At 47.3% G+C, this 27619-nt stretch overlaps 1 protein-coding gene and 1 long non-coding RNA gene across 11 annotated transcripts in view; one reads left to right on the top strand and one right to left on the bottom strand.

Annotated features, from left to right (window-relative positions):
- Positions 1-1437: 1437 nt before the first annotated feature.
- Positions 1438-27619, bottom strand: part of RALY (RALY heterogeneous nuclear ribonucleoprotein) — an 85848-nt gene continuing 59666 nt past the window's right edge. For 3 of the 10 annotated variants that reach the window (XM_045574607.1, XM_036419782.2, XM_045574606.1), the window contains 7 exons: positions 8919-9183; positions 7844-7916; positions 7606-7653; positions 5459-5625; positions 4681-4794; positions 4301-4473; positions 1438-1795 (listed from right to left, as the gene is read on the bottom strand). In XM_045574607.1, coding sequence (XP_045430563.1) covers positions 1469-1795; positions 4301-4473; positions 4681-4794; positions 5459-5625; positions 7606-7653; positions 7844-7916; positions 8919-9174 — 1158 coding nt within the window. In that variant the 5' untranslated portion in view covers positions 9175-9183 and the 3' untranslated portion in view covers positions 1438-1468. Of the gene's footprint in view, positions 1796-3035; positions 3085-4300; positions 4474-4680; positions 4795-5458; positions 5626-7605; positions 7654-7843; positions 7917-8918; positions 9184-27619 lie in introns of all 10 variants that reach the window. The other 7 variants (XM_045574612.1, XM_045574611.1, XM_045574610.1 and 4 more) reach the window with 7 other exon arrangements.
- LOC118708413 lies at positions 17682-26822 on the top strand. Its single transcript, XR_004984568.1, has 3 exons — positions 17682-17898; positions 25620-25621; positions 26789-26822. It is a non-coding gene; the product is annotated as an uncharacterized LOC118708413 (long non-coding RNA).

Below are 27619 nucleotides of genomic sequence, written 5' to 3' on the forward strand. Positions count from 1 at the left end.
CTTCATCTCTTTTCGGTTTTTAGAGGTTAAGACAGCAAATTGAAAACTGTTGAGCATGGAATGGGAGATGACTTTCCTAACTGCAGACATGGGGAGGGCAGGCATATGTATGCAGGGTTTTATGGTTATGAACCTCCCGCTCATAACTGTTACTGTTCCCTGGAATGCCAGGACAGGGGTCGCATTCTGTCCAGGATATGTTCTGGTGCCAAGGCGATTAGGCAGGCCTCTGGGTAGAGCAGATGCTTCCTCTTCAGATTCTCTTCCTGACATACAAGCCCCTGCTGTTCTAGCTGTCCCCCAGTATCTCAGCCAAGTAGAGACTTGTAGAGTCTGGGATGCAGCTTAATAATGGGTGGATACTTCCCAGGTAGAAAAAGTAGGAGCGAGAGTATGTGCCAGGCTTGGAGCAAAGTATGTTTATGAGTGCCTGCCCACCAACAGCCCTAAGCCAATGAGCCCAGCCTAAGTGGCCACGCATGAACCACCCGGTTCACTGGACCAGCGGAGATCTCTGTAATCTATGACTAACTCAAAATACATTGCTGTGGCAGTTAATTCTCCACGGGAACGTGAATGTGGAGAAATCGGACAATCTATGGGGAACACAGGGCAGGGGAGGGAGGGGACATTAGGACAGAGGTGGAGGCTGAGGGAACCTGGAATGCAGGTAGGCCACATGCATCCTGTGCCAAACCCCTGCTGTGAGAGGTAACAGGCGTGGGGCTCTAGCTCTTGCTGCCGATGAGAGTGAAGGACTTGTTCTGTGTGGTTGCTGTCTAAGGTTTGTGTGTGTGTGTGTGTGTGGTGTCAAAAGAACAGGAGAGACCGAGATCTTGTATTCCATATTCAGGAGCTGGCATTTTGTCTCGATGGTGAGAAGCCAGTCAGAAAGGGTTTTATACAGGGAAGGGATATAATTCAGAGGTAACACTGGTGGCCAATGAGAGATGGGCAGGGAGAAGCTGGAGACGGGGAGGCTGGTGAGAGGACAGAGTCCAAGGGAATAAAAACTAGTTCTGAACCAGGAGAGAGAAGGGGAAGAAACAATGGTTTAGAGCTGAGAGAGACCGGACTAGTGAGAAGCTGAGGCCTGGACCACTGCTGCCTGACCAAGTGGCTCACAAGGGGCACTCAGCCACCAAGGTGCTCTCACGGGTACTGGCACATCTGACCCTCCCCAGCAACCCTGCTGGCTATTTTTATCTCCATTTTAGTGGAAATTAAGGCCCAGGTGGATTAATATACACCCAGACAAGCGGTCGCCAACCTTTTGGACCTCACGGACCACAACTGGTCCGAGGACCACTGGTTGGCGACTGCTGCCTCAGACAATGGTTCCTGACAGGTTAGAGGGAAGGGGGTACAGCAGATCTGCTTTCTGGCTGGACAAGAAGGCCAGAGTACCTTCATGAGAAGATGCAAACCATCCCATTCCAGAGTAAGTTGGAATCCAATCTCTTTATTGTCAGGGTCTCCTCCCTGTGCCCCCCTCCCCTCCCCTCTCCAAACCTATAGAAAAACCCCAAGCCTGGGAGTGTCCTGGACAGAGTGTAGAGAAAACTCTGTGCTCTGCCCTCTGGCCTGGGCAGTGCCAATAGGGAGGGTGTGTGGGGAGGAGAGACCAATAACTCCACCTGCAGAGGATGCGGCACTGGCTGGGATGCATGGGGGATGAGGTGCCTGCTGCCAGTTCCCTGGGACCTGCTGGGGTGGCATCCAGGGGTGGGTGCCCAGCCTGAGGCCTGGTACAGGGCATGCCCTTCGCCTTCCAGTGGCCATCGCTCCTGTCAGACTGAGAAAGAAACAAATAGAAACTAAGGCTGAGAAGAAAAGTCCCTGTGCTCCTTAAAAATGGGTTGGGGAAAAAGCAAGGGTAGCGTGATATTTGCTACTTGCAGACAGACGGATGCCTGTGCTCCGGCCTCATAATTTTCTGGCCATGTAACTTTGGCCAATCTCTAACCCCCTTCCTGAGCCTCCATTTAGGCCCTGCACTTCACCTGTAAACTGGCTTAGCAAGGTAAAACTTACTCCCTCTGGTAAAGCAAACCATGAGGCTCCAAGAGAAAAAACTGCAGGCATGGAATTCCCTAAACTAAGCTGTCAGGGAAGCCCTTGCTGGTGAAGCATCTCACAGCATGAATGTTCCCCAAGGTGCTTCCTGTTGTTTGAGGTCTTCCTCCATCCAAACATGTCTAACTCTGAGCACGGCCCCAAAGGAATAGGGCAGCGTGGCAGAGCCAGGTGGTGAGTACTGGCGAGAGCGGGCTTTGAAGCCACACACCACTGGGTTCAAACCTAGGCCCCACCAATTACCACCCTGGAGATCTTGAGATGCGTGGTGTATTACCCTGCCCACCCGCTCAGTGCCTCAGTTTCCACATCTGTTATGGTATTGGCACAATCACAAGCTGTGGGGCACCTCCTGGCACACAGAGCATTTCCACCTGAGAGGACCAAGTCCCAGACCCTAAGCCTGGCACAACCTCACCCTCCGATGATGAGCAGCTCCTCTCCCTACTATGCAGAGCTGGGACTGCAGCCACAGGAGATGCCTGGGCATCCCCACACACAGGACTACCAGCACTCTGCACCTCTGCTCAGGGTGTCTGTCCCTCAGATGCTTCTCCCTCAATCCTGGACAGGCTCAGCTGCGTTATCACCTCTTCCACCACAGCCCTTTTTGAAACTCCCCACGCCCCCCCTGCCCCCACCCCAGTTCTTCAGCCTGCATTCCTGCTCACACTGGATGGTAACAGTTTGTGTCTTCCTCCAGAAGAGAGGATTCTCAGAGATCCTCAAGGGTACAGACGGGTACCATGGCTCAGTGTGCTGAGGAAACCTCTGCTGGGCGAACCTGGCTAGCCCGTCCTTAGCTCCCAATCCCACAGCCTATCAAACCCCAACCACAAAGAGGGGTGGTGAGATGGCTGGGGATAGAGGGGCCTTCATGGCCGGACACAGCACGACCCTGCCGGTCGGCCTCATGGCATGCCCTCCACTTCACCCCTTGCCCACCAGGACCGCCGTACCTGCTTACTGCAAGGCCCCTTCCTCTGCGTCTGTGTCCTGGCTGTGCTCCTGATAGGGAGGAGGCGACAAGAGACCACACGTCACTCACTGCAAGCTCTGAGTCCTGCCCTGGGCCCAGAGCACAGCTAGCGGCCACACTCAGAAAGCGGGAGGGACAGCCGGAGGAAAGGGCTGTGGGACCAGTCTACACAAGGCTGATCTGGGATTGCATCAGGGTGGGCTGAGGGCCCTCAGGAGAGAGAAAGAACCAGTCAAGGAAGTTCTATGTGTGGCAGGGGGCACGTTTCTGCATAGAAAGACCTTCTCAGATTGGAGCGGGCTGAGCCTACAATACCAGCGAGCTCTCCATCTTGGGACTTCTAAGCCTTTGTTACAGCCTTTACGAAGCCTACTGTGCCCAAAGAGTGAGCTGAGTTACCAGATGAGGTGCACAGAAGCAATGAGCTGGACATGAGCAGGAGCTCTGAAGTCCTTCCGTCCTCACAGAGCCCGGCAGGGGTGAAAAGAGGAAGTTCCAGACCTAGTGAAGAAGTCTGGGCTCCCATCCTGGCTTGACCCGTATTAGCTATAAGGCCCTAAGCAAGCTGCCTCAGTTTCCTCTGAGCCTCAGTTTCCTCACAGGGTAAAATGTGGAAGAGCAAACACTGTGTACAGTGCAGGGCTATTGTTAAGGTTAAATGAAGTTAGAAAGTATGGACTGTAGGGCCTGGTGCTCAACTGAGTGTTCCTTAGGTAAACAAATAGTAAGCACACGACAAATACCTTATCGGCTCGGAATCTGGTTTACTTTCCACTAAATGTAAGCTCCTTGCCAAATGATTTTTACCCTCACAGATGGGGAGCTCCCTTGATCCCTCATAAGACAGCCTATTTCATGCCCATGCAACAAAGGCTTTTAGAAAATCGTCAGGTAGAATGGATACCTACTTCCCTCTGGCTTCCCCAGGAAATCCCAGTCCTGCCCCTGCAACTGTGCACACCATATGTGCCTCACGGGCTCCTGACTTCCGTCCCTGTGTGGAAAACCGAGTCTCCAACGGGCCTGGGCTCAAGAGAGGTCTACCTCGGACCTCTGTGGGACTTCTCTGACTGGTGGCTGAAATACGCAACTACCTCCTGCTTGTTCCCCACTTTCCTCACAGGACTGGAGCCCCTGGAAAAAAGGAACCAGCTCAGAGGTTCCCCTTCCCTGGGGGAGGGAGGGAGGGGGGACGGGACGACTAGGAGTGAAAACCCCAGGCTCAGCCCTCCAACCGGGCCTCACCAGCTCTTCCTCGCTGTGTGTCAGCAGCCCCTCCTCATCGCCGTCATCTCGAGCCTGCGCTTCTCCCTGGGGTGTGCCTGCCTCAGAAGTTGTGTCCTCTTGGGGGGCCAGTGGTCGGCTACTGCCACCACTACTGCCATTGCCGCTGCCGCTGTCGCCCTTCTTCTTGCCATCTTGAGGGGAAAGGATGGTGAAAAGGGGAATAAAATTCAGCCTGGGATAGCTTCCTGGGCAGCACTTCAGCAGAAGCTAGGCCTCAACACAGGGTCCAGGTGGGATGAGAGGCCACTGCCCTTCTCTGTGCCACGCTCTGTCCTCCCCGCACCCTTCGCCTGGGCCCCTGGTCACGTGAACCAGGGGAAGGACCCTTGGAAGCTGACCTGGGCTGGCCTTCTGCTCCTCAGCAATCTGTTCCAAGCGGCCCAGCAGGGCGTCAATGTTGGACTTGATCTGCGTCAGCTCTGTCTTGATGGCCTGCAGCTCACTGCTCTTTACTGGGAGTGGAGGGAGTACAGGGCTGTCACCTGGGGACTGGGCGCTCTCCTAGCCCCATGCTGACACGAGGAAGACAGGCCAACGGCAGGAACTGCCCTTGTCTGCAGCTCTTTTTCTGGCAAGGAAGAGGCTGAGGCTGAGGCTGCCTGTGGCTTCCCTTGAGACTCTGAAAGCCATTCTTAGAGAGACCAGACTGTCCTTCTGAACCTGTATCCTCCCCGCACCCAACCTCTCAATTCTGAAAGGGACTGTGGATGGATAGGAAGGAGGTGCTCCTGAGCGAGGACGTGTCTTTGCTGGTGACATAGAGTGGTTTCAGCTTTTCAAGGTGTGTAAGTGTGGGTGTTTTACAATCAGAGTGCCTGACCACAGCGTTTGCACACTGGAGTGAATGTGAGTAGTGGGCCTGTGTAGACCTGTCTTTACTGGAGGAAAGATGGGCTCCATGCCACAGTGCTGGACTCTGCCCAACCCAAGCCCCTCCGCCTGAGACGGCAGCCTTTTTTCTCTTAGAAATACATGAAAATACTCACTTGGTTGTTAGAACTGCAGAACTGTGGGAGATTTGTTCCTTTATCTATTTTCCAATGTAAAAAAATGTAATTCTATTATTTTGCTAATAACAAAAAAAAAAGTTATTTAGGAAGAAAGTAAGTCACTTACACTTAATTTTGACTGAGCTGGTGGTGATGGCTGTGGAGCGGGCAAAGAGCTTGGCGGGAATGGTGGCTCTGACACGCCGGACCAGAGGGACCGTGACCCGGGGTCGCTTCACGGGGACGGCCCTGGGCACGGGCACCGGCGAGAGGCGGCCCCGATAGTCGAACAGCCTGTGAGGGCAAACGGGCCAGAGTCTGCAGCACAGCCTGTGGCCACCAAGGGTCACCGTAACTTTAGACTAAAATGTGTGTAAGTGGTGACGGGCTGGCCTGCAACACACACCTCTGCTTGCTCCCAACAAGGCCTGGGGTGAAGAGAAAGGGTGTTCAGAACCCTAAGAGCTGCTGGGATCCTCACTACATTCTCTTTTCCTACCAGCCAGCTGCTCAAGGGCAGGTGAGGTTGCAGGTGGTAATAGTTACAGCCCCATTCAATGGAGGAGTAAACTGAGACCAGCCCCAGAAAAGAGCCTTCCCTGGACAGAGCCACCCTGACACCCAGGCCTGCTTATTTCTGACCTGCATTCTGCTCAACCAACAGCCACCTCAATCCCTGGTCAGAGTTTGTAAATTTCGCCAAAGCAGCACAAACCTTCAGCTGGGAACAGAGAGCTGTGGGACTGGAGGGCAATCCCGAAGCCTGCCCGAGCCTCAGTTTCCCCATCTGCCTAATGAGGATGGCTATCCCAAATTCTGAGCTCCTGTGCCCCCCAAAACTGCTGTGAGGTAACGCACAAGAGAATATGGTTAAAACCCATGTGGGAAGGTGTGACTGATGAATGGCCAGGCTACTAAGAGAAACAAGAGGGCCTTTCCTCATTCTGAACCCCCTCAGTCACTTTCTCCTTCTTAATCCACTTCCGAGATGGAGGACAGGAGACTCAGCAGAGTATCAGGTTGGGCAACTCAATCAGATCCCCAGGCAGACTATGTGCTGCCTGCCCCACCCGCCCCCCACCATTACCCAGCCCTCCCAGGAAGGCCTCTTTCCCTGACAGGCAGCTCAGTAGGCTGAGTAGGAGTCTCTGCCACCACAGCTGCTACCACCTTTGTGCAGGGAATGGCAGCCTCGGGGGAACAATGTAGGACCTCTTTCCTGATGACAACCAGGAAACCTGACCTCAATGGGCAATGCAATGCCCCATGCCTTGGCACTCCTTTGTTCAGGGGGCCCCTGCCCTGGGTTGGTGATTCCTGGAGATGGAAAGTCTCTGGGAATGGATCCAGTCCCAGACACTGCATTTCTGCCCAAAGGGGAGGTGGCGGCTCTGGCCTTGGTCAGAATCACTGAACCACAGAATCCCAGAGAGGGAGGAGCCCCGAGGGATCATTTGGTGCAAGCCCATTTCACAGACTGGGAGGGAATTTGCCCAAAGTCATGCAATCCATTCAGTGGCAAAGCTGGGATTAGGTATTCTGACTCCCAGGCTAGGGCACTTTCAACTACACTGCACTGTCTCCTGAGATAATTCACAGGTGAGAACACCAAGGCTCAGAAAGGTTCTGCTTGTTCTTGGACAGCCTGGGGCAGGCCAAGAGGGAGGGAGGGAAAGACAGAGGGAGAGAAGCAATGGGAAGTTTGGGCGAGCTCCCACCATGATTTCCACTCAAGCATGTGGATGGGGCCATGGAGTGGAGGCCACAGCCTCAAGTATGGGGTCTGGGTAGGCTGGGGCAGAGCCTACTGGGGCCTAATTCACAACTCTAAAAGGGCCGTTAACTCTTGGCTATAAAAATAGGGCCCAGCAGCTCAGACTGAGCTCTGAGATCCCTTCCAGCTGGCTGGGTACCTTAGATGGAACAGCAGAAGCATAAGAGCCCAAACTCCCTGCACCGTTTTGTACTCCAACTTGCTGCATGTATGAGTCCCTTGGCTGTCCATTTCCACTGAGTCCCACCCTGGATTTAGGAAGAAGACGGCAGGCAGAGAGTGGGAGGCGATGTGGGGTGGGGGAGCTCTAGCCTGGGCACCTGCAAATTTAAGTCTCGTCCCCGCTCTGCCACCCACTTGTGGAGCAGCCTTGGGCAAACGCCTGTCCACATCTCTGGACTTAGGCTCCACTTGGATGGCTGGATGGGCTGCACCAGCAATCTCTCAGGACCCTTCCAGCCTGGCTGCTTCATGCCTGGGCACACCCCTTCCCTGCTCACCTGTCGTAGAAGTCGTCCCGGTAGTAATCATAGTCAAAGCTGTAGCCACTGGGGAAACAAAGGGGAGAGGGCAGGGGCTTAGGACGGCCGCTCAGCCCACTCTGCACAGGCCCTCATCTCCAAACACCCTCCCAAATTCTCGGCTCAGCACAGCAACCACCAGTGCTTACTCCCTCTGTGGAAGAGGGACCAACCCCACCCAGACCGACAGACAGACAGACAAGGCAGAGTGCCCCACCTATAAATGGCAGATGCTGCTCTCTTTAACCCCTTGGGTCTGTTGGGCTTGGGCTCACCAGCCATGTTGATGTCTGTGTGAAGGGAAAAGGCAGAGTCAGATGCTGGCAGTACAGCAGGTGCCCATACACATGTCACCCTCATGCAAGTGAGCAGCAATTTATGTGTACATATGACGTTCCCATGGACTTTAGTCACTGACACAGCCAACCCAACAGATGTCCTCATACATTAGACTTATACCCACACAACACATGGAAACACCTCTTTACATATTCATATACATTCAGACACATGCATGCAAGCTCATAAACATATCACTCACACATACTTCATGTACATCACACACAAATGCATTCTCAAGTACACTTGAGACAGACATAGATAACAGACATAGATAACACCCTCACACATGTCCACATATACAGGTAATAAGGTAATAAGGTCACACACACACACACACACACACACACACACACTCTCTCTCTCTCTCTCTCAAGTACATTCAGACTTGGTCCTAATACCATATACAAAAGATCTAATGTGCATTCATACAGTCTAACAAACATAGTTATGCCTAGAGCAGTGCTTAGCATGTGATGGGATCTCAACAAATATTTGGTAAATGAATATATGCATATCTGCTTACACACTCATATATATTCTGACACATACTACATACATATCCACTATAGGTATATGTCCACGTATTCAGTTATATCCACATACCACACACTCAGGAATACATATACAAATATCCCCTATCAAACATACACATACACACAATACACACTCCACAGTAGACCACCAGCGTGGCCACATCTCATGTATGTAACACCAAGGCAAAGGGTACCTGCTTGCTTCAACTGTGCTCCTAGCACCTCCTCCTGACTCTCAGAAAGGGTTCTAACCTAAGCAATCAGTAGCCTAATGCACTGATTTGTAACTACTAAGTTTATAACTAAGTTATAGCATCTCCGACAGGGATAGCGAGTAGTAGGGGTAACATAAAAGGGATTGAAAGGGAAGCTGAGAGTGAAAGCCAGCACCTACTCAGGAGAATGCTGGGAGCTTACCCAGGGTCTGCCCTGCCAGCACCCGCCCGTTCTCTCCCAGCACAGCTGCTCGGGCGTGGCGCTCGTTGGCATACTGGACAAATGCATAGCCCTTGTGCACGGAACAGCCGGCCACACGGCCATACTTGGAGAAGATGGTCTCCACATCCGACTTCTTCACCACAGCTGTGTTGAGGTTTCCGATGAAGACCCGAGAGTTGATGGACTTGGGGTCATTCTTGTTGGTTACGTTGCTTGTCTGGATCTTCAAGGACATGGTGGGCACCTGAAGAGAGAGCCACTGTGAGGCTGGGTCCACGGGTTGGGCTCAAGGGCTGCCCATGGCCCACATCATAGCCAAATGGATTTTTTATGCTTTCCCACACCCCCTCCCCACACCCTACAGCATCCAGCTCCCCATTTTTGCTCATCTTATTGGCTGATGAGCTCATGCCAGGTGCTTTACATATGTTCTCTCATTTGGTATGGACAAGCAGAAGCAAGAAAACATTCAGAGGTCACAATGCTAGTGAATGGCAAGGCTGGGATCTGAATACTGGTCTGCTTGATTCTAATTCTTTTAAACTCACTCCATCTTTAATGCTCATCTCAAAGGTTACCACTCCACACAGGATCTAAATTTGAAGACCTGCCACAGCTTCTGCTCCTTCCATGTAAAAACGTGGCCAAAAAGTCACATGGTAATTACAAGTAATGTCTGCTCCAGAACAATATCATATTATGAGTATTGCTCAGTCTGATCCAGACATGGACCCAGCTATTGCTGTCCTTATTGGTACCCGCCATTTTGAAAACAAGTCTCACTCCAATACTCAGTGTGGGCTCAGTCTTCTGCTCATTGGTGCGACTCCCTTTGGAGAATGCCTAACCCAAGAGTGTGACTAATATTTTGCTAGAAACAGACTTCAATAACTTCATTAACTTGCCAAGAATGGCCATTCAAAGCCATGTCAGTTAGTCCCTAAAAAGCCCATTTCTTTCAACTTTATTACAGTCCTTCTCAGAGCTCACACCCATGTAAACACTACAGCGAAGTCAGCATATTTACCTGAGAATTGTTTTTAAATAATTTTTTTAGAGTTAACAATTTTTATACTCATTCAAATTTAGTTCTCTTTGCTAGGTGTAATACCAGACCTACTCTTTGCTCTCTACACTCCGGCAATGTCTTTTACCCCAAATGGCTGTATAAATATCTCTGCTACCCCTTTTCATAAGTAGGTTACAGCTGGGCACAAGCTACAGTGTGAAAGGGAAAAAGAAGCTCAATTTCAGTAGGAAAGGGCTAACGGTAAGCCTTGGCATTTATACTTCTTGGCTCATTGGCATGGGTTGATGTAACTCCCTTTTAGAGCACGCCCATCTCAATACCCCATCCTGGAGTTATTTCAGAAGGTGCTAAAAAGAAAAAAAGGTGCTAAAGACCCCCAAGCCACATGTATAAAACTCTCACCAGTGTAAGCTAACCATAAACTCCTACCTAATTACCTAATATATTTGGACAGAGGGGGCTTCTTTTTGGTAAAATAGAGAAGAGCTAGGTGTAAGCTAGAAAATCTGTATCCTTTGTTCCATCAGGGTTAGAATCCACAATTCTCTCCACAATCTCCTAGCCTGGAAGCTGGCATGTTCTGACCAACAGATGGCATTGTTTGCAAGAGAACCATAGGCTGGACAGGAGCATTCTGGAGAACCTGCTCCTAGGATGTAGTGGGGTCCAAGTGTGCCATCCTAAGTACATAAGAAAGTCTGAGAAGGCACTGCTGCTGATGAAGGGCCTGGTGCCAACCTTGAAGATGGCCTGGGAGGGACAGATTCTTTTTTGTTACTCAGTTTCCCTCTATAATACATCCAATCGTCAACATTTATTGAGCAGTGAGGGACACAACAGACCCATGAAAACACCCAATACACTGTCCATATGCAGGAGGAAATGCTCGAAATTTGTGGTTATCTTTGGACTCCCCATTCCTCACAATTCTGACATCCTTTTTCCTATCTGGATGACAAGCCACTCAAACGTTAATTCCTTTGCCCCTCTGTGGGTATACAAGAAATTTGTGGGGCTTCTCCATGGTAATCAGATAACTCTCTCCTGGTTGGTTCAGCTCAAAACCATTGAGTTTTGGCCCAGGGAGATGCTACCTGCTTTGGCTGGAGGGGACCAACCAGGCCTGGGTGTGGACTGAGATAGAAAGAGGAGAGGGGGATTATGGCTCAGAGATCTGTGGATGACTGCTGGCTCTGCCACTGATCTGGTAGGGACATGACAGTTGCTGTGTTTCCTCAGACGTCTGCCAGAACCCTCTACCACCACTGTGCAACTGCTCCTGGTATGACGGATTGCGGGATCAGAACTTGCTGCTTGGCTGGTGAGCACAGACTTTTCACTTTAGCCCCAGCCCTGTCTAGTCTTTTCTCTAATCATCTAGGGTTTAGACAATGCACATAAAAGGACTTTGCAAGCTGTAAGATCTAATAACTATTTTGACTAGGTTCAACTTCTCTGTTCTACTAACACTACCATTTGTGGGCCTATTCTAGATGAGGATCAAGGTCAGACTAGAGCACATTGTGAATGATACCACGGAGAGATAGCCAGAAGCCATGTCACATGGTCAGTTTTCTGATCTGTAGAGACTTGGCCACTCTGGTGAGGAATCTGCAGAGCCAAGGAGAAATGTCCACCTGAAGCATACTCCGGGCACCCGACCTCTATACCTTCCCGTCTAAACAGCCTCCACTCCACTTTCTTTTCTTTTTCTTTTTCTTTTTTTTAAAAATATATTTTATTGATTTTTTACAGAGAGGAAGAGAGAGGGATAGAGAGCTAGAAACATTGACCAGCTGCCTCTTGCACACCCCCTTCTGGGCATGTGCCCGCAACCCATGTACATGCCCTTGACCGGAATCGAACCTGGGACTCTTCAGTCCGCAGACCGATGCTCTATCCACTGAGCCAAACTGGTTTCGGCTCCACTCTGCTTTCAAAGCCTGCACATTCCTTGGAGGCAGGCTGTGCTACTGCTGTGTGTGTCCCCCAAGTACAAGGGGATGTTATCTATGAGGATACAGAAAAACTCAAGTATCTACATCCATGTCCCTGAAGGTCCTAATACGGAGGGATGGAACTGAGGGTGGGAAGTGGGAAGGAAGCATACTCAGACGAATTCTCCTAGAACTGCTAGGTTCAAGTGCAGAATCCCAAAGAGTCAAAAATTCTAAATCCAGACGCAGTCTTCCAAGTTGTTAGGAAGAAAACAAATTTGTTAGCTTTACTTATAACTTTCAAATATTTAGACATATGATGCGTTTGTCTCCATCTATCCTCTTGCTCTGCCTTCCAAAAGTTAGAGACAGGACTGACAAAGCCTGGGGCACAGTAAGTGCTCGATAAATGTTAGAGAGAGGTGAGGAGGTGAGGAGGTGAGGTGAGGTGAGAAGGGCTAGCTGATGGCCCTGCCCTAAGTGGGACCTCGGAGGGCTGAGATCTCAGGCACTTTCTCTGGTCTCCGACCCAAACACCTTCCTCCACAGACCAACCATCCTCAACTCAATCTTACCCAAGTAATCCTTTTTTGGTTCTTCCAGGCTTCCCCCTAGCTTAGAGTGGAAGCCCTAGAAAATATTGACATCCTACTCAGCAGAAGTTGCTTAACTTGATAAGCTATTTTCCCTCCTGGGCTAAACCCTGCCTCACAGATTAGCTATGTAATTGAGAGCAAGGCATCTGCAGCCCCCAGAGGCCCCACGCTTAGCAATGAGCTAAGGAGAGATAAGCAGAGGGACTGTTCTTGGCAATGGTAGTAAGGAGGGGAGGTAAAACAGGGGAGGGGGAGAGAGAACCAGACTTGTTTCCAGAGACTATATATATATATATATATATAATTGACTTTTTTTATATATAAAAAAAGTATATATATATAATTGACTTTTTTTTTTTTTCATAGAGGGGAAGAGAGAGATAGTTAAAAACATCAATGAGAGAGAGTTATCGATCAGCTGCCTCCTGCAAACCCCCAACTGGGGATGTGCCCGCAACCAAGGTACATGGAATCGAACCTGGGACCCTTCAGTTCGCAGGCTGCCGTTCTATCCACTGAGCCACACCAGTTAGGGCTCCAGAGACTTTTGAAATGTCAGATTATCAGGGACTTTAGTGAGCATGAAGCTTTTATGTCCTCACTCTGAGGAACAGAGAGAATGCTACGCCACGCGTAGTAGCGTCAAATACCCCGTGGGTCCTCTGACTCTAAATCTAGGGTCCTTATATTCCACTTTTCCTGTGGGGCTGATACGAGGCAGGCCCCAGGACGATGAAGACCTGGGAGGGGGTGAGTGTAGATATGCTGTATTTGAGAAAACCAGGGTCTAGCTCCCAAGTGAGTGTCTATACCTTTACCTGCTAGAAAAACAACTGCTGCAGAAAACTGGGTCCTTAAGCTAATTAAAGCACACCAGGGACACAGTCTTTGAAATGCAATTTACAGCTCAAAAGGATGGGCTAGCTTCTTCAGGTTAATAGGGATAGAAGAAATTGGGCAAAAACAAATCACTTTCCCAGCTGAAACATTTCCGATGGAAGCTATGCTTTGAAAATCAAGAACCAAACCTAAACATGGGATGAAGTAACAGAGTTTTGTAAAGGTAGAAAAGTCCTAAAAGGTACCTCTACCCCTGAACTCTAGGTAAATGAGACCCACAGAGGCCATTCCAGTAAGAATGGCCTCAAATTACTGACTGCTAACAATGCGTCGGAAACTTTTACATACCTCATCTTATTTAATCCTTACAACAGCCCAATGAGGAGGTATTTTAAATAGGGACACAGAAGCTCAGAGAAGCAAAATAGTTGATTAATAGAGCAAAGCCAGACCTGGGACCCAGACTGTGTAACTCCAAACCCTATGCATAGAGATGTTTGGGGTACGGTACTTAGTCCCATGATGAGAATGTGTCAACCTGAGCCGTCACACCCTCTCCTTGGTCCTCACCGGTTCCCATTTTCTACTATAATGCCTCACACACACCTGCACAGGATTTTAGTAGACAAAGCCAGTATATACCTTTGATCGTGACATTGTTGGCCCTATCTTAAAGATTAAAAAAGCTGAGGATCAGCAAAGGTAAGTGACTTCCTGAAGGTCACCAAGGTAGTGAAGAAAGTAGCTAGGGGACTTGAATACAGGCTTTCTGTCCAACATTCTGCATCCCAGTCTCAGAACACCTACAGTGAATAGGTAAGCCCTCTGCAGCACTGGATCTTTTTCTTGAAATGCTCGTTTCAAAAGAGGAGCTGCTGCTCTTGGCCTTAATGGTTTACCACCAACACCATCGGCTGGACATCTCTGGCCTTAGTTTCCAGCATGGAATGAGGGTCACACCAGTCTGTGGCTTGACCTCTGCCCTTAAATAACCCTGGGGACATTCGGGCGGTTTTAAAGGAAAATAGCTATCAGAGATGAGGAGGCTGTTTCTGAAGAGAGCCACGTGGGGCCTCCTCGGTCCAGAGGCTCCGGGTTACCAAGCGGACAGGAATGACAAAGCATCTATTCATCCCATTAAACGCACCTGGCCCCAGCTCATTAGCATTGCCAAAATGATCATTACTGGCCAGATAGAACTAATTTCCCCAGGCGTGCTCTTTTAGTTCCTGACCATTCCCATGAGAACCCCCAGTTTGAGCATCCTGAACCCTGAGGGACCCGGGGGAGAGGGAGGGGGGGGAGAGGAGCATAAGGGATACAGGCTATAGGTCCAGGACGCTCGGACCTGGCTCTATTATTATATGAGAGGGGTTGAGAGTTAGAAATATTAATGAGAAACATCGATCAGCTGCCTCCTGCACACCCCCTACTGGGGATGTGCCCGCAACCAAGGTATATGCCCTTGACCGGAATCGAACCTGGGACTTTCAGTCCACAGGCTGACACTCTATCCACTGAGGTAGGGCCAACCTCTTTTTAAAAATTTTCACCAAAGAAATTATCTAAACACCTAGCTACTCATTCAATCATAATTACAGATATCCAAATACTCACTTGGCCAACTATGGGCCAGGTGTTAATTAACAAATGAATTGTTCATTCATTCATCCAGCTATTCTGCTATCTGATCTCAAAGAGCTCCCAGCTCAGGAGGGGACACTTACCACAGCCACAAAGCACATGTCACCTGGGCTGGAGTCCACTGACCAGAAGCAACCCGATGCAAAACAACCAGGAATATCAGAGAAGGAGTAGGAGCAGTATAGAAGGCTTTACAAAAAAGAGAGCATGTTTAAGGTGATTCCCATTGAGTGGTGACATGGGGAAAGACAATACCTGCAGGAGGAACAAAATATAAAACATGTTCCTTTCTCCTCTTTGCTCCTTCAATTCTGCCCTTTCTCTTGGTTTACTGAAATAAGAGCATTTCTTTAATGCTGTCTCCTCTTCCCTTGATAGTTGCATACTAATTCTTGTCTTGAGGAAGAACAAAAAGGGAACATACAACTTCTTTCTTATTTTTTAATTTAAATTCTTTATTGTTTACGTATTACATGAGTCTCCTTTTTCCCCACTAACCTCTTCCAGGCCACCACTACCCCCCAGCACAAGCCTCTACCCCCCTACTGTCTGTGCCCATTGGTTATGCTCATATGCATGCATTCAAGTCCTTTGGTTGATCTCTTTCCCCCTCACCCTCCCTTCCCTCAGAGGTTATACAGTCTGTTTGATGCTTCTAAACACACAACTTCTTTATGCCAGGCACTGTGTTGGAAGCTTTTCAGGCATAATCCTATATAATAAAGAGGTGATATGCAAATTGACCCTCACACTCTTGCATCACAAGATGGCCACCCCGACAACATCACAAGATGGCAGCCCCATGTTGTCACAAGATGGCCACCCCCACAGTGTCACAAGATGGCCAGCAGGAGAGGGCAATTGAGGGTGGCCAGGCCTGCAGGGGAGGGCAGTTGGGGGTGACCAGGCCTGCAGGGGAGGGCAGTTGGGGGTGACCAGGCCTGCAAGGGAGCAGTTAGGTCTCAATCATGCTGGCAGGGGAGCAGTTAGGGGGCTATCAGGCTGGCAGACAGAATGGTTAGGTGCAATCAGTCAACCAGGCAGGCAAGTGGTTAGAAGCCAACAGTCCCGGATTGTGAGAGGGATGTCCAACTGCCACTTAAATGGGTAGTCAGACATCCCCCAAGAGGTCCCAGATTGGAGAGGGTGCAGGCTGGGCTGAGGGACAACCCCCATCCCCCAGTGCACAAATTTCGTGCACTGGGCCTCTATGAATTACTTATATAATTCTGATCACAACCTAATGAAAAATAAGTAGAATCATCTTCATTTTACAGATGAAGAAACTGAGGCTCAGAGAGAGCTTAAATAATTTTCTCAGTCACATTAAGTGGCATGATTAAGATAAAAAGAACCCCAAGCTTGCCTAATTCTAAAGCTTTTGCACTTCCCACTTCAGAAAATTGCTCCCACTAACCCCTCCCCCTCCAATAGGACTGGTCCTGGCTTTGCTGCTGATTTGCAACATGACCTTGGGTTCTGAGACAAAGGACCCTTCCAGGATTAAATGTGTGATCATGATTATCATTAACAACACTTACTCCTGTGCCAGGAACTGCACTACGTTTCCTGCTATGAGGTGACGGTATGTACAATGCCCCTTCACATGAGGAAACAGGGTCTACGTAAGCCATGCAATGTCAGCGCTGGGACCAGTCCATAAGAAACCAGAGCTGGTCCTCTTAACCTTGGCCCAGAGTGGCTTCATGCTAAGCAGACCCTGTACCTTCCAAGAGACCAGCTTCTAACACTTTCTGATCCTTTTCAGTGTAAACTCATGGCGCCTTGCTAAGAGCATACTTTCAACTCCAAGAGCCAATAAGTATTTGCTGTGAGCCTGGGGGGTGCCCCTCCCCCCATTTCCCATGCCTTAGGGCTGGCTCCTCACTGTGATAATGTGGCAAGATTAGTCACTGCTTGCTGTTGGTTGATTATAGCTATTCTTTTCTGTAAATGAAGTTTAAAAGTCATCAAAGGGTTTATCAGCTGTGACTTATGAGCCTCTTTCCCTGCAGGGAAGTCGGGCAGTGACAAATGCCCCTCTCGTTCTGCCATCTATTACAAGTCGGAAGGTGCCATGTTCCAATTACGGAGACCCCGATGGAGCTCATGGAAAACCCTGCTCCAGGCTGCAGCCATTACTCAGGCCTGGCAGGGCTGCCAGCAGAGCTGCCCTAGGCTCAGGCCCCACTGGATAAGAATGGAGTAAGAGCATGTTTCTGACTTTGTGATCCAGCCCCTTCCACCCTGAACTTTATTATCCCTGGTGAGTTTAGTCTAGACACATTTCACAAACGAGTAAAGCCATGGTGTGGGCTGTCTCAAAGTACTCATGAACTAGACTGGCTAAGACAAACAGACATGAGAAAATAAGATCATGCTGCTGGGTGGGGTAGGTGGAAATAGGGTGCTCAGGAGGAAGGGAAGAGGGTAAAGTACCTAGGATGTTCAGAAAAAGTAAGACTGAAAGAACGCTTAGAGATCATCTAGTGCAGTGGTCGGCAAACTGTGGCTTTCGAGCCACATGTGGCTCTTTGGTCCCTTGAGTATGGCTCTTCCACAAAATATCACGTACGGGTGCGCACAAAGAATGCAACTGAAACTTCGTGGCCCGTGTGCAGAAGTCGGTTTTCAGCTCTCAAAGAAATTTCAATCGTTGTACTGTTGATATTTGGCTCTGCTAACTAATGAGTTTGCCAACCACTGATCTAGTGTAATCAATTATATCAGTATTCAATATCCATTATATAGCAAGCCCTATTCAGCTAAATGCTGGGAAACCAAAGATGAATATAACATAGAACCCACTACGGAGGATAGATGAGGTAATCCTATACATAAAAACCTAATATGCTAAGTGTCTGGTGGTCCGTTCAACCAATCAAAGCGTAAATATGTAAGGCCGCTCAACTGTTTACTATTGTATGATGTGCACTGGTCGACCAGTCGCTATGACATGCACTGACCACTGACATGCATTGAGCAGATGCTCAGACGAGTAGGTTAGCTTGCTGCTGGGGTCCAGCTGATCAGGACTGAGCAAGACTGGTCAGAGAAGACCTGGAGTGCTCCCATGTCCCTACCTGGCCCGGATCGTGCATTGGTGGGGTCCCTTGGCCTGGCCTGCTCCCTCTTGCAATCTGGGACCCCTTGGGGGATGTCGGAGAGCCAGTTTTGGCCTGATCCCTCATGCTAGGCTGAGGAACCCCACTGGTGCACAAAGTCATGCACTGGGCCTCTAGTTATGGTACAAAGAAGTGACATGCCCAAGGTTGCAAAATCAGTTGAGTCAGTGATGAAATAAGAAAGCAGGTTTCTGGATCTCTAGTAAAGTTGAGAAAATAGAATGACAGGGAGCCCTCCTGTATGCCAGGGTTTTTAGGGAGAACATGGTACAATACAGTTAAGAGTACCAATTCCCGTTTGGAGATCAACGCTTCCCAGTGATACCAACAACAAGCAAGGCTTAACAACAAGATTGCACACACAGCCCACAAAGGGCTACACCAAGACTGTCCACCTCAGGTAACTGGGAGGCTGACTCACTGAACCATATAGGACACCTTAGCACACAAAGCCACCCTACCAACTCAGGGAAGCTGTGAAAATGCTGAGACAAGGAAAGAGATCACAAACAAAAGAAATGGAGGAAAAGAAGAGACTGGATATAGAGTTCAAAACCACACTTATAAGGTTTTTCAGGAATTTCCTAGAAAAGGTCGATAAGACCTATGAGGAGATAAAAAGGGATCAACAAGAACTAATAAGGGATCAACTAGAAATAAAGAATACATTCTCTGAAATAAAAAATATTATACAGAGTCCTAAAAACAGAATGGAAGATCGCAAGAATCAAGTCAAAGATTTGGAACATAAAGAGCCAGAAAGCACTCCTCCGCAGAAGCAAGAAGATAAGAGAATCCAGAAAATTGAAGATAATGTAAGAAACCTCTGGGACAACTTCAAGCGAACCAACATCAGAATTATGGGGGTCCCAGAAGATCAGAGAGAGCAAGATACCGAAAACATACTGAAAGAAATAGTGACAGAAAACTTCCCCCACCTGGTGAAAGAATTAGACTTACAAGTCCAGGAAGTGCACAGAACTCCAAACAAAAGGAATCCAAAGAAGACCACACCAAGACAAATCATAATTAAAATTCCAAGAGCAAAAGACAAAGAGAGACTATTAAAAGCAGCAAGAGGAAAGCAGGTAGTTACCTATAAAGGAGCACCCATACAATTTTCAGCTGATTTCTTAACAGAAATCATGCAGGCCAGACGGGAATGGCAAGAAATATTCAAGGTGATGAATAGCAAGAACCTACAGCCAAAAATAATCTATCCAGCAAAGCTATCACTCAGAATCGAAGGCCAGATAAAGAGCTTCACTAATAAAAAAAAGCTAAAGGAGTTCATCATTGGCAAACCAGAATTATATGAATTGCTGAAGGAGGTTCTTTCGGAAGAGAAAGTAAATAAAGATAAAAACTATGAACAACAAATACGTAACTATCAACAAGTGAATCTAAAAACCAAGGAAACTAAAAAAAAAATCTGAGGAACAATATTAACTGTTGAATATAATAGAATCAGAGGTATGGAAGGGGAGTGAACTGTTTATTCTTGGGGAAAAGGGGAGAGGGGGATGTGGGAAGAGACTGAACATAAACTGTGCACCTATGGATGAGGACAATGGGGGATGGGGAAAGGGCAGAGGGGTGGGGTGGGAACCTGGTGGAGGGGAGCAACAGGGGTGCGGGGGGGGGGGGAATGAGGAACATTTGTAATAATATGAACAATAAAGATTTATTTAAAAAATAAATATTGATAAATAAAAAATAAAATCTCAAAAAAAAAAAAAATACCAATTCCCATTCAAGTTCCACAAACACACTTACTATAAGTTTAACTTCTGGCAAGTCCCTTAACCTGTCCAAGTCTCAGAAAAATGGGGATGATAACAAAACTTATTTCAGAGTTGTGGTGAGGATTCAATAAGATAATACATCTATAATAATAAAAACATAATATGCTAATTAGACCAGACAGCTAAATAACCTCCTGGAGGTCATTCCGTACAAAGCTGCAGCGGCGAGGGCTGAGGCCCCTGAATGAATTTCGTGCACTGGGCCTCTCGTGTACAATAAATGCACAGTGGCGGGCAAATACTGTGTGTCCCAAAATTTTATTTATAATCAAGTAATTCTAAAAATAATAATTTGAGGTATTATTAATCTCACTAGTGGCCCACTGCATGAAATTCAAGCACATTAAAAGGGAATTAATTAGAGAAAATCTAAATCTATAAAGAGGTAAAATGCAAATTAGGCCGGGACGCTATAAGGAAATGACCAGACAGGAGGAGGTTGCGTGTGCAAGTGAGGCCCAGAACAGAGACAGAGACAGAGACAGAGACAGAGACAGAGACAGAGACGGGGCCTGCCCAAGCTGGCGCGGCTGCTCTGGTGGCCCCGAGCAGACACAGGGTGGGGGCGGGCCTGGGGCTTGGGCAGCCAGGAGCAGACAGTCAGGGAGTAGAGTGGGGGCTGGAGCAGAAGTCAGACACGCGTCCTAGCCACCTACTGTGACAGTGCGACCTGCCTCTCGTGGCAGCCCACAGGGTGCCTCCTCACCCGGCGGGAGGTGGGGCGGCTCCTCCTGAGGCGGGGCCTCTAGTGTTTTAATATTGCGGGTATCTGGCTCCCTCCTCCCTCCTGTCAGAGACAGCATCAAGACCCACGGGCACCACAAGGCTCAGAGTCAAGCCCCTGCCTACCTGTACCTGCCTTGCCGCGCATGCAGCCCTGCCCATCCACGGGCACCTCGAAATCCTGCGAGACCCAGACCTGCGGGAATGCAGCATCAAGCCCCTGCGACACTGTGTGGGACTCCCCAGATCCCCGGGGACACAGTTCAAGTCCCCTCCCACCTGTTCGTGCCTCGCTATGCATGGAACCCTGCCCACCCGTGTGCCCTGCTGCGCACACAGCCTCCTGGAGATCAGTCGTTATGGCGTGAGGGCGTCTGGACCACAGGCCTTTTACAAAATGAGATTTTACAGATAAGAAGACTGAAGCTCTTTTTCATTCTGTCACACTAAATAAGCCAGTATTTCTCAAAACTATTTACCATTTTTAGTAAAGGGCCAGTTTTTTGTTTGTTTTGCTCTTTAAATCTCCAACCTATTATAAACACAATTATAAAATATAATAAAAATGTCAAATTTTACTGTAATAGTTTTTAAGCATTTATATACTTATCATAAACCAGCAACAGTTTGTGAACTGGCATCATCATAGCTCTAAGCTTCTCACCCATCCTATCAACCTCTATAAAAATCAAAGCAAACAAAAAAGAGAGTTTATTAAATTTCTTTCGGACTTTGGTGTTAAACTGATTTATTAAAATTTACCTAACTTCTTTCCTTTTCACTTCCTTCAAGAAAAAGAGAAGAGGGTAAATAGGCCAAGAATGAGTTTAAGAGTTTGCCTCCAAACACCAAGAGGTGATTTATCTCTAATCTGCTCTAGGTCACGCCATATCCTTCAAGGCCTAATAGGGATTGAGGCCCGGGGGTCTGTGAGGAGGGCACACCCTGAAGAGGCTGGTACTCTTAGACCCTCTCTCCTCACATTAGAAGACGTGAGGAAACCAGCCAGGAAGGGGAGGATATCAGGACTTTTCTCTTTGGTATTTCTAATTTTGTTTTGTATCATAGCTGTTTACAGTTTTCTCACCCCTTCTAGGAAATTTCTTGAGAACAGGATGGGCATCAGATTCGCTCCTGATTGCCACTGTACACCCAGGAGTGTCACTGGATGGGGCAGATGAGTAACCAATGTGCCATGACAGAATAGTGTACCTTGAATCTTCCAGGTGTTTAGCCAAGTATGTCAGTGTACAAAAATTCTTTTTGTTCTGAGCTTATGTGGTGCTATCTTTCAGCACAACCCAGGGATGAGAGGGTCATATGACATGGTGGAGAGGGCGGGAGAACCTGCAGCTATGAACAGGGAGCTGCCATCAAGCAGGAGCTAAAGACTCAACGTTCGCTCTCATGTAAGAGGCCATATGCCATATGGTCAAGAGAGTAAATTCTGAAGCCAAAATGCCTTCATTCTGCCACTGAACCAGCTATGTGACATGATCTTTGGGAAGTATCTTAAGTTCTTTTTGCTTCAATTCTCTCACATGTAAAATGAGGATAGCAGTACATACCTCTAAGGTTCCTGAGGATAAAATAATTTGTCATGTGTTTAGAAGAGTGTATGGCATATTAAAAAGTATGCAAATATTAGCTACTACTATTATTGTTGGAACCTGTAAGAACTTTTCCTTGAGAGTATAAAAGGGAAGGTGGTGAGTTCTACTAGAACACGAACCTAGAGGAGGACTGTGGTCAGGGAAAGAATACTATCACTGTGGATTCAATAAAGTCTTTTCAAGCGTGTCACCAAACTTCTGGTATTTGAAAATGTGCCTTGAACCCAAAATTAATCACAGGAGTAGGCACTCATTAAGTGTTGAATTGAATGGAAGGAAGGAAGGAAAGAAGGAAGGAACGGAGGAAGGGAGGGAGGGAGGGAAACAGGGAGGAAGGGAGGGAGGGAAGGAAGGATCTTTAAAATAAAGCAGCCTCCTGAGAATACCACTTGCGAAGGGGGCAGAAAGAGAACCCCGAAGTCCTTTTCCAGAAAGGACTCTGTACCTTGAGGACACAGAAGGCATGCTGGGCTCCACTTCTGGGTGACAGGTACTGTAAGAAACCTGTTTGCTCACTGGTCTGTGTCTGATGGAAACTCCACATTCAGTGGCTATTCTAGAATAAGGCTGCAAAAGACTGTGTGCATGTGTCCCCAATTTCCAGCCTATATTAGAAAAGCAAGGAAGTCTCAGAGGAACAGATAGGAAGGCCTAGCTTCTCCCATGGCAAGCCTCACCAAAAGTAAAAATAGTAAGAGGGTATTATCAGCTTTGGATTCCTGATTACCTGTGGAACACTGGGTCCTACCCCCCGCCCCCCAACACACACACGCACACACACACACACACACACGCATACACACACGCATGCTGTGTGAACTTGGGCACTTCACTTCTCTGAGGTTCCAGGCTCTCCTTCTGTAAAATGAGGAAGCAATCCCTGCCCTGCCCACCTGCAGTGCAGGTTGTGGGGAGGGTCAAGAGAGAGAACATATGGAAGGAAATGTACTGTTACCTGGGCTGTACAACATAAATCCCAAATGGACAGCTGCTACAGGTCTTCCGAGACAGAGGCACCCAGGCAGTAAGCCAGGTGGCTGAAAGCAGGAGGTAGAGGGTATACAGCCTGGCACTGCAACCAAGCGTTGTGCCCCTCAGGTGAAAGGGCAGTTGATTAAAGTCCTTTCACATGAAACCAGTATTTTCCTCATTACAACAACCCTCCTGAAAACAGAAAAATGCCACCCCTCACAGCCCCACAAAGGCTTGATCCTGCAAACAGCTGTGCACTAGCACATATAAAGGGTGCCCCCAAAAATGTATGTTCACGTCAACAGCTGCTAACACAGGTAATTTTCGCTCCTTTTCAGGTTTAACTGATTTGATTTTATTTTTTTAATTAAGTTATTATCTGTGTACATATTTTAGATTACCCCTCCCCACTGGTTTAACTGATTTTAAATAACGGGTGAAGCCAGACTAAGCTTTGAACAAAAAAAATTTATCCACTACACTTTCTCTTATGGGAATACATAAAAAATAGTTTACTGTACAAAACAGGCAACAGTTGACAAATTCAGGGCAGCTATTGAATGAGAATGTGCAGCAATACAACACAAAATGATGCGTGATGTTTGTGACTCCACTGCTTCGTGTTATCAGCAGTGCCTGGACCAGCATGGCACCAGTTTGAGAACAAGCGTTGACAAAAAAAAATTAGTAATTACTGTAGATTCCTTTAAAATTTGAAAATGAACTGTATGTAAGTGAATACTGACTTTATAGTCATTCGAAGTGTGTATACATTTTTTAACACCCGGTATTTATACATATATATATTTAATTTCCCACATTCAGAAGGAGAAGGGAAGAAGCTGACCTCTCTCCAGGATTCTAATCTAAACATAACTTAGGGCTCAGCTCAGAGCATCATCTCACAGTGCCGTATGTTTGGCCCAAAAGTGACCAGAGTCATAGTCATGTTGTCTTCATCCCTCTGGTAACATTAACTCCACAAACATCACTAAGCATGAGCCTCTTGAGGGACTGAGCAAGTATGTCCCTTTCACCTCCTGTTTAAGACCCACCAGAGAAGTAGCTTCCCACCACCAAGAACCGAGTCCAACTCCTTTAATGCGACTTACAAATCCCTTCGCGAGTTAGGGCTACCAAACGCACACACAACAGTTCTCGGAGGGATTAGAAGTCACACTCACTTTACAGAGGAGTAAACCCTAGTGCAGAGAGGCAAAGTCAGTTGCCCAAGGTCACGCAGTGAGCAAGTCAGTGTGAACTCAGTTCTTCCTGAACAGTTGGATATCAGACTCCAAAGTATGGATTCAAGTTTGACCCCACCCACCTTTTCTTGGACTAGTCTTTGTGTGTCACACATGGGGATGGGGCAGTGTGTGGCCCAGGCGACCCCTTCCAGTCAGTGAGCTGCTTATTCGCTGGTCATAAGTCTAGGTGGTCATTTTATCTTTTTCCAATTCCTCACTATTTCAATTAATAGCACTTGAGGGAAAGTTTATTCTATATATTGGATTATATCCTTAAGACAGATTCCCAGAAGTAAAATTACTATGTCAGAACATATAAACATTTTCCTGACTCTTGAGATACACTGTGTAATTGCTTTTCAAAAGTGCTGTACCAATTTTCACTGCTATCACCCATAAATGCCACTTCATGGCAACCTCACCAGAATCATGTATTATCATATTGTGTGGGGATGGGGATGTTAATTAGCAGAAAGAAAGCAAATCTTCATTGTGTGTTCATGTATATATGAAGGTAATAGTGTCCTGTGTTTACTCATTTTTGAGTTTATAACAAAGAAGTTATCGTAGAGGAATAATATGCTGAAATTTTTAGTTATTTACTCATTTATCCAAAAATAATTTATTAAGCACTTATTTCTGCCATAGTGACTGTACAAAGGATAGAAAAGAACAAAATACAGCCCCACCCCAGAGGAATTCACAGTCCAGGGGTAGAGATCTTAACAAAACCAAATCTGTGTGTCATTCTGAGAGGGGCGATGCCAGGAAGACTTGGGAAATGGGAGGCATGTCACTTACCAAAGGCACAGGAGGGAAGGGAAAAGAGGGAATCAAAGAAGAGGGATCATCAAGTTCTGATCGTGTATAAAGTCGAAATGAGCCCACACACGGCTGAGATAACATTTAGAAAAGAGGAAACAACATGAGCAAAGCTGTGAGAGCTGGACAGAGCTTCCGTATTTAGGGGATAATATGTCTTGTGGTTTCGGCTGGAATGCAGAGTGGATGACTTAGGAGACAGCAGCAGAGAGCCTGGCAAAGGTCAGATCAGAAAGGGCTTGTGGGCCCCTGAAGAGCCTGGACTTCCTGGGAATTGACCGCTCCTTTGTCATGTGCAGGGCAGTGATCAGTAAGGAGGGACTTAGGCGTTCAATAGCTCCTGAGAGTCTGAGCCACACAAGTCAATGCCTGACCAAAACATTCTCTCTGTGTTGACTCCTTTTGTCTGTATCAGCGAACTTTGGGGCTTTTTCACATCATCTTACACACTGCTAGGCGCATGGCAGGAGCTCCAATAATGCTCATTAATCTGTTAATTGAAGGCACCTCATGCAATAATACATATATACATGAAGTCTTTGCTGCCTTGGCATAGCCCCTGCCAATCTCAGCAGATTCAAAGTCACTGCTTCTCTTGGCAGATTGTCCTGCCTCAGAAAGCTACCTCTCCCTTCTTGCTCATTAAACAAAAAAAAAAAAAAAAAAAAAAAAAAAAAAAAAAAAAAAAAAAAAAAAAAAAGTGCCTGGGTACAAGCAGCTATAAAATTAGTGATCACTAAGGAGCACATTGGTGGCTATAAATCCTTCCCCATAGTATGTTCCTCCAGCCAAGGGCTCACTAGCCCTACCAGCAGTTTAAGAACATCACCACCTCCCTCCCATACAAATAAAATTGAACATATTAAAGGTCTCCTTTGAGAAGCTGCTGACCTTCTCTAAGGTATTACTACTTTCCACATTAAAAATGATGCTTTAATGATGACAAGGATATTAATAGGATGATTATTTCAACAATTAATATAACAGCAAATCATTCTTCTAGCTGTAGAATGAGCTATGATGTGTTGCCTAAGATCCATCTGAGGTAACTGTATTAAAATGGTCTGTTTTGTATCATCTCCCCTCTTAGACTGACTGTGAATTCCTGGGTGGTAAGGACCACAATCTATTTCACCTTGGCAATCCCCCTTGTCTTTCAAAATAGATCCTGATCCAGGATAGGAGCTCAGGAAAGAATTTGCTGAACTGAACACCATGTACCACTGTCCCCTGCCCCATCCATTCTTTAAAAACAAAACAAAACAAAGAAGTAGGCTGTTCAGATAACAAAGCCAGGAGGGAAAGGGAGGAGACATCTTTGTGAAGGCCCAATCCACCCACGCCTTTAGAAAAGGCTGTTTTGTAATATAATAAGTAATCATTATGACTTACTAATTGCTTATCATTTGGTAATGTATTACTACTAAGTATGCTATTTCTCATCCTATTTAATAAAAGGCTAATATGCAAATCAACCAAATGGCAGAACAACCAGTTGCTATGACACGCACTGACTACCAGGGGGCAGACACCCAATGCAGGAGCTGCCCCGGTGGTCAGTGTGCTCCCACAGGAGAAGTGCCACTCAACCAGAAGCTGAGCTCACCACTGGTGAGTATAGTGGCAGTGGTGGAGACTCTCCCACTTCCATTGCAGTGCTAAGAATCCTTCAGGGGTCCTAAGCCAGCAGTCAGACATCCCCTGAGGAGTCCCGAACTGCAAGGGCTGAGGGACCCTTCCCCCGTGCACGAATGTCATGCACTGGGCCTCTAGTTTTTACAATAATCCTTTGAGCTAAGAATTATATCAAGGTCACGTGGTCTTTTGAGGCCCCTTTAGACTGATTCTAAAGTCAGACTGCATAAGTTCAAATTCCAGCTCTGTTATGTATCTGCTGTATGATCCAGGCTAAAATGACTTAACCTATATGTACCTTAGTTTTCTATTTGTAAAATGGGAATAACATTACAGTACCTTTCCCACGGCATTGTTTTGAGAATTTAATGAAATAATGTACCAGTAAGTTAAGCAATCAAGAATTTTCTAAATAAAAGTATTATCACTATTGGCTCCATTCCTTAGACGGCTCCAAATACCACACTCTTACCATTGAGCAAGGTTATGACAGATTGCTGCATCAATTAAGCAGAGCTAGAACCAATTTCTGATTTAGGGATGGAGGCTGGGGACAGGTTTCCTGCACACAAATCCATTGATGTGGGACCCTGATAAAACTCTTAGGAAAGCCTTTTGTTCCCATCCCTCCGATGGGCCCCATATCCTCTACAGACTTCTGATGCAGCAATTATTTGCTGCACATTTGTAT

This window comes from Pipistrellus kuhlii, unplaced genomic scaffold, assembly GCF_014108245.1.
Source record: "Pipistrellus kuhlii isolate mPipKuh1 unplaced genomic scaffold, mPipKuh1.p scaffold_m20_p_6, whole genome shotgun sequence".
Lineage (NCBI taxonomy): Eukaryota > Metazoa > Chordata > Mammalia > Chiroptera > Vespertilionidae > Pipistrellus > Pipistrellus kuhlii.